Raw genomic sequence first — 6,207 nt, 5'->3', positions numbered from 1 at the left:
TGGTTGTGTGGGGCCTGTGTCCCCTGGGGCTGAGGGCTCCACCGGGCTGGGCCCTGCTGGGCGGCGGGGTCTGCGCTGCCGGGCTTGATGCCCCGGCGGGCTGGGCGGAGCACGGGAAGGTCCGTAAGTGCTGGGTGAAGGAGGCATTAGACGTGCCTGCTGAGAAGCTGCGGGGCAGGTCGTTGCGTTGCCCGTTGTTGCGTTATGTCGTTTGTCTCCGTGTCAGTTGAAGGCACTTTGGCCCAGCACTCTCGCCGGCCTTCACTTTCCCTGTTGGGGCTGACAGCACGTCTGCTCAAACCCTGTGTTCTTACCAGCAATTCTACCACCACCAGACACACGGCAGAGGCGCTGCGTAACGTTTATATCCTCGTTGAACTCGCTGGGCAGAAAGCGCAGCTCGTTTTCTTTCCAGTTCATGTCATGCTCTTTCCGGATCGTTGGTTCGGTGGTGTACCTCGTCGCTGCCTGTCAGATGCGCTAACTTGCGTTTTCTCTTTCTTTAGCAACTGTTTGTTTCGCGCCCTGGGTGACCAGCTTGAGGGCCACTCACGGAACCACCTCAGGCACCGCCAGGAGACGGTGGATTACATGATACAGCGGCGGGAGGATTTTGAGCCTTTCGTGGAGGACGATGTGCCCTTTGAGAAGCACGGTATGGTCTCCCCACCCACAGGACGCTGGTGCCAGAGGTCACGGTGGAACGTGATTACAACTCATTTGAGCACCTTCTTACTAAACCGTTCCTCATCCCAGAGCTGTGTTTAGAAACAGTGAGTTTGCATTTCTCTCTGTTCCGTTTCTGTAGAAAGATGAGCTGTTAAACTTGTGCTATATTTATCTTGGGAATTATTTATGTTTAGGAGAAACTTGGAGAAGGAAAGAGAGACAAAGAAAGGCAAGGAGTAAGAATCTTGTTTCTGTGGTCATTGAAGTCATGTTAACCTTTGTTTCCTCCAAATTCTCCCTTTGGTGGTCACTGGGATTTTCTTTCCGGAATTTCTTGGACTTTTGGAAGTGTCAGAAACCAGGTGTCCAACTCTTCTGAATGTTTTTTCCTGTAGTTACCAATTTGGCAAAGCCCGGTACCTTCGCTGGCAACGATGCTATTGTGGCCTTTGCAAGGAACAATCAAATGAACGTGGTTATTCATCAGCTTAATGCTCCGCTGTGGCAGGTGAGGAACAAACCTTCTGTGTTCTGGGCTCATTTTTAGCTGACGAATACAAATAGTGGTAAAAGTTCCTGATGGGTTAAAAGCGAGCAGGCGGTGGCCGTGGTTAGCTGGGCATGGTGTGGAGCTTTTTCAGCCCTGGGGAGAACCCTCCACATCCCAGCCAGGAGGAGAGGGGGGGAAGGAGCACAATGAACACCTGAAAGATAAGGGTGTGGAGGCAGCAGCATGTTTTTAAGCTACTGGCTTCATTGCTGTTTCTCTCTCCTGAAGGTCAGACTCCAAATGAGGTGACTTTTCTGATAGGAATTTGAGCCAGGCTTAAGGACACCTGTCTGCTAAAGTTCAGGAGTGTGGCAGCGGGGGAATAGCAGGGCAGTCCCTGCGGTGTGTGGGAGTGAAGCTCCATCGATTCCCTGTGGGGTGTGGGATGAGATGGGAGGGTTGGGTGGATTCCCGGCCCCAGACAGGTTTAAACTCTTCCCGAAATGGCAGCGTGGGCAGGAACAGTTGATGAAATACTCCTCAGCTGGACCCGGGAGAGTGGGCAGAGGTGGTGACCCTGCGGGGAGGGGAGTTCAGGGGCTCTGTTGGTGTTCTGTTACCGCTTGGCACCGGATACCCACAGGTCTCAGCATACTCAGCCCTTCTCGATATTTTCTGTATCCTCTTGAAATCCTTGAACTCCTTTTCCCCCTTCTCTGACCTTCCCAGGTGTGTAAACGCAGTCCGTGAGGAGGTTCTGTTCTGCCTGCGCGCAGTCGTGTGAGTGAGGGGTTGTCTTAGGCCCTTGGGAGTGGCATAGGTGAAGAGAGCTGTAACGTAAGGAGACTCCTACCCGCACAGAGGACACATCAGGACGTCACCAGAGCACGGGGACAATGTTAGCAAGTTGTTAGGCTAACCCAGGACACCCTTTTTGGCTGGAGAACAGCAGAGGTGTTCGGGGCCTCCAGCTGTTCCGCAGGCTCCGGCCTGATTAAAGCTCTTTGGAAGTGGGTGTCCCTGCATGGGCTTCCAGGCCTTTATTGACAGTGACTGGAAATGTAGACAGAATTCCAAGTTAGCTCAGATTTGTAGGTTATTTTCTTGGCTTTTTGGATAACTGCTTCCCTTTTTTCAGCGTTTTTGCCTTTTTTAGCTGCAGCGATCTTACAGTTCCGGTGTGCTGTGGAAAGAGCGCACAGAAAGGCTCCGCTACTGAGAGCTCAACGGGCTCGTTCTCCGAATAATCTTTTGAGAGCTTTGGGATTTGTTAGCTACCTGTTTGGGCTCTGGTTGAAAATAAATCTTCCTGAGTTCCAGCACGTTGAATAACTGAAGAGGTTAGAAGGCAGGAGTTCAGTATAACCAGTGTTGAGTTGGAACCCAAAGGTGAGCGAGTTTGAGGGAGATGAATGGAGGATACTTGTTGTGAAACCATGTCGTCAGTGCCACGCAAACCACAGACGTGGCTGAAAGGTGACAGGGGCTGTGCTTGTAAGGTGGGATAAGCCAATGCAGAGACGTCAAAGGATTGGGAAATTCTGGAGCCCTGAAGCAAGCGCTCCTGGTCGTTTGCTCGCTGACGTCTTCTCCAGACAAGCTGTCAGGTCTTTGATCTCTGCCCTGACAGGTAAGCAGAGATCTGCCACTGCAGGGAGATTTTCTGCATTCCTTGCAGGAGCTGGAGTCCTGCACAGCTTTTAGCTCATGGCTTGAGACACCAGTGGTCAGGGTTGGAATTATTCTTGGATCAGGACAGATAGTATTCAGAGCCGGGGTTTTCTGACAAAGCGCAAGACCCTTTGGTTGTTTACAGGGCTCCCATTAATACAGTTCCACGGCTTGGCTTCATTTCCGTTAGTCTTTTATAAACAAAACATCGCTGCTTCGGGTGAACTGTTAAACCAGCGTCTTGTCCCAGCTGCAGAACTAAACGTACTCTTGGTGGTGTTTCCGCTCTTGCACAGACACTTTTTTCCTCATTTTTGAGGCCAGAAAGGCCTCGTACACAGAATGTCACTGGGATTCAGTCAGGGAGGGTGATCAGAAGGCTTAGCTGCTGTGGAAAGTGTGGGAAATAGTTCTGAGCTTTCCACTGAAATATTTTCATCCCACGCTGTGTTTGTTATGGCGTAACTGACCCAGCGTTGTGTGTCGGGTTTTTAAACCTCATCCTTGAGGCAGAATCTCTGTTGTTGCTGAAGCGCATCTGGATTATTGGGTCAAGTCTTCCTGTCTAAAGCTGCTTCAGGAGCTGCTTCTAATCACGGTGTTCGTCATTGCTTCAAGATCACACTCTGAAAAATGCAATGCTGAAGCTGACTCCGCATCCTCATTTGCAGTTGATTTGCTTCCTTTAGATTCGAGGCACAGACAAAGCCAATGTGAGGGAGTTGCACATAGCCTATCGCTACGGGGAGCACTACGACAGCGTGAGGAGAATCAACGATGATTCCGAAGCTCCGGCATATCTGCAGATGGAGGTTAGTTCTGACAGAATGACCCGAGTCAGCTGCGGGTGATAATTCAGGATGAGCGTTAGCAGTTCATTTCCTTTCCCATTTGCATTGAGAGTGAGAAGAGAGTTTGGTCCCTGTGTCTTGCTGGGGATAGAAGAGCCCCCAAGGTCACCGTGACCAGTGCTGCCTGCTCCAGAGACAGGCTGGGAGTGTTTGAGTTACTGGAAATCAATCCCCAGTCTGCTGCGGGCATGTGGATGTCTTGAAACCCCGTCTAAACGACATAATCATGCGCCTCAAATGGAAAAACGAAGGGAAGGAGGGGACAGGGCTGGAAATGTGTCAGCTGGACACAACAGCCCCGTTCAGACCTCACTGCTCCCTGTAAGGAGTGAGCTATGCTGGCCCCGGGGATCTCTGCACACAACTGTGGCACGCGGAGTGTTGTAATAAAATTAACACTTGGTTTGGAAAGCCAGTGGCTGTTTATTGATGCGTGTGTGATCTTGTGGTGTGTGAGAGATGCTCAGCAGCGTGAGCCCTGGGAAACGGTGTCAGTGGTGACGGACGTCCCACAGTTTACAGGGGCTATGTCTGAGGAAAGCATGCCATGATAATGAAATTCATGACAAAGTCAGGTTTTTTTACTGCCTGTGGTGAAATTGCTGCGTGTGCTTGAGTGATCTGCTGGGCTTTGCTCTTGCAGACGCTTTGCAAAAATGATTCGCACAAGGGGAAGGAAGTGAAGCCCCAGAAGGGTGACTCTGAGCATGAGCCTGACTTTGGAATGGAAGACGCGATACAAAAAGTGTGTGAAGCGACTGGGTGTTCAGTGAGTATTGAGAAGCCTTTTGTGCTTAATGTTCAAACCTTCCTGAGACACGAAAGTAGCCTTGGGAAAAATTGTCAGACGTGCTCTTTGTGCTTCATTTCATTATCACAGCCACAAATCAGGCTGTGTTTCACCCTAGACCCAACCCTTACATGCAGATGAAATCTGTACCCTGCGGTACCCAGTACCCTGTGGGTACTGAGCCATTCTGGAAGGTTTGTCCTGCAGCCTCTCAGGAAATCATTTTGAAACAAGTTCTGTAGGATGTGAACTGCTTTGGCTGTCTGTAATGGAACATCCCAAACGATGCAATACTCTGTGAACCTCAGCCAGGGTCACTGGGCAGCCCGCGTGGTTCCTGCCCGTTGCTGCTTGTGCCGTGAAAGGGCAAGAGTGAAACAGCACATTCCTCCTCCCTGATACCCTCAGGGGGTTCAGATTGTCACCCTCACCTTTTTCAGAAAGGGAATACAGGCGCAGCCACAGGTCAGCCCCTCGCCCTGGCTGGTGGATGGGAGCCTGTCAGTGATGGAGCTCTCCTCAGCGTTCTCTCTCTCCTCTTGTGGACAGGACGTTGATTTAATTAACCAGGTTCTGGAGGTGGAAGACTACAACATAGACTCTGCAATATTTGCCATCTCTCAAGTGAATGAAGTGGAAGGACCCGGTAAGTCTGTGGAGTGGGTCAGCTGGTGCCTCAGAACGCTGTCACGTTCTGCACCCAGCAGTGCAACAGGGACAGCAGTGGCTGGGGCTCGCTGTCCGTGCCACCTCAGCCTCTCTGTGCTCAGGAACGTCATTAGTGAGGGCAGATTTGATCCAGCGTCCAGAAAATCCGCTGCCAGCAATTCTGGAGGAGGGAGCTGGCTGACAGGGAGACAGCTTCTGGATAAAGCATGTCTGAGAAAACCCTCTGTTGGTAGGTACCGAGGAGCAGCGTGATCCCCAGAGCAAAGATCAGAACTCCGTGGGAGGCAGAACGCCGTGTAGCAGAACTCTGCGAGAAGAGAGCGGGAGTGGTTCAAGAATCGTTGGAAACCAAAGCTTGCATCCAGGGGAACTGGAGACCAGCAAGGGACGGGCTAGATCCGATGAGGAGAACGGGGCTGGCAGGAACCCGAAGGTACGTGAGGGGTGTTTGGCAGGGATCTGCACACCCTTCAGCCATCCGGGGACTGCTCGGCGTTGCATAACCAGCACCGATAATTTTCCTTTGAATTAAAAATGACTTCCGCTTCCCGGATTGCATGCTGCAGCTGTGGCTTCTCCAGCACAAACACTGGAGTGGCACGTGGCACTCTTCCCAGAATGTCACCAAATAATGTCCCGAGAAGCAGTTTGGAGTAAACGTGCTCTGGCAGCCGCTTTGGTATCTGTTTGACTCCTTTCCAGTGTCTTGTTTTTCCCCAGCTGAGCAGAAAACGTGTGTTTTCAACTTCTGTGTTTTCATCCTTCCCTGTCAGGTATCTAAAAAACAACAGAAGCAGCAGCAGCGGCTGGAGAAGAAGAAGCGGCAGGAAGAAAGGCACCGGCAGAAGGTCTTGGCCAGCAAGAGTAACTGCGCAGATGGCAGCAGGAGGGAGACAGACGCCACCAGCCACGTCACCTTGGTGAAGGCCACGGCAGCTCTAAACATATGACTGAGTGTGTGCTGAGTGCGCTGGCCGAAGGAGCAAATAAACCCGAGGAAGGCGAAACTCCCCTCGCCCCTTTCCGAGCACCCACTGTTACCTTCAGGTCCGGTTCCACGAAATCAC

At 51.5% G+C, this 6,207-nt stretch overlaps 1 protein-coding gene across 1 annotated transcript; it reads left to right on the top strand.

Moving 5' to 3' along the window:
* The first annotated feature begins 512 nt into the window (after nt 1-512).
* Nucleotides 513-6,090, top strand: OTUD3 (OTU deubiquitinase 3). Its single transcript, XM_010141722.1, has 7 exons — nt 513-655; nt 1,065-1,177; nt 3,520-3,642; nt 4,325-4,450; nt 5,021-5,117; nt 5,374-5,573; nt 5,914-6,090. Exons 1-7 carry the CDS (start codon nt 592-594, stop codon nt 6,088-6,090), a joined length of 900 nt encoding a protein of 299 aa, XP_010140024.1. The 5' UTR covers nt 513-591.
* Nucleotides 6,091-6,207: the final 117 nt, after the last annotated feature.

Source organism: Buceros rhinoceros, unplaced genomic scaffold (genome assembly GCF_000710305.1).
Source record: "Buceros rhinoceros silvestris isolate BGI_N320 unplaced genomic scaffold, ASM71030v1 scaffold41188, whole genome shotgun sequence".
Lineage (NCBI taxonomy): Eukaryota > Metazoa > Chordata > Aves > Bucerotiformes > Bucerotidae > Buceros > Buceros rhinoceros.
This window is presented reverse-complemented; position numbering and strand designations above follow the sequence as displayed.

Excerpts from the sequence above, each read along its gene's own strand:
- OTUD3 (XM_010141722.1), top strand. The coding sequence starts at position 592 with ATGATACAGCGGCGGGAGGATTTTGAGCCTTTCGTGGAGGACGATGTG. Across the intron at positions 5,118-5,373 it reads GAATGAAGTGGAAGGACCCG|GTACCGAGGAGCAGCGTGAT; the intron begins GTAAGTCTGTGG and ends CTCTGTTGGTAG. Across the intron at positions 5,574-5,913 it reads GGGCTGGCAGGAACCCGAAG|GTATCTAAAAAACAACAGAA; the intron begins GTACGTGAGGGG and ends CTTCCCTGTCAG.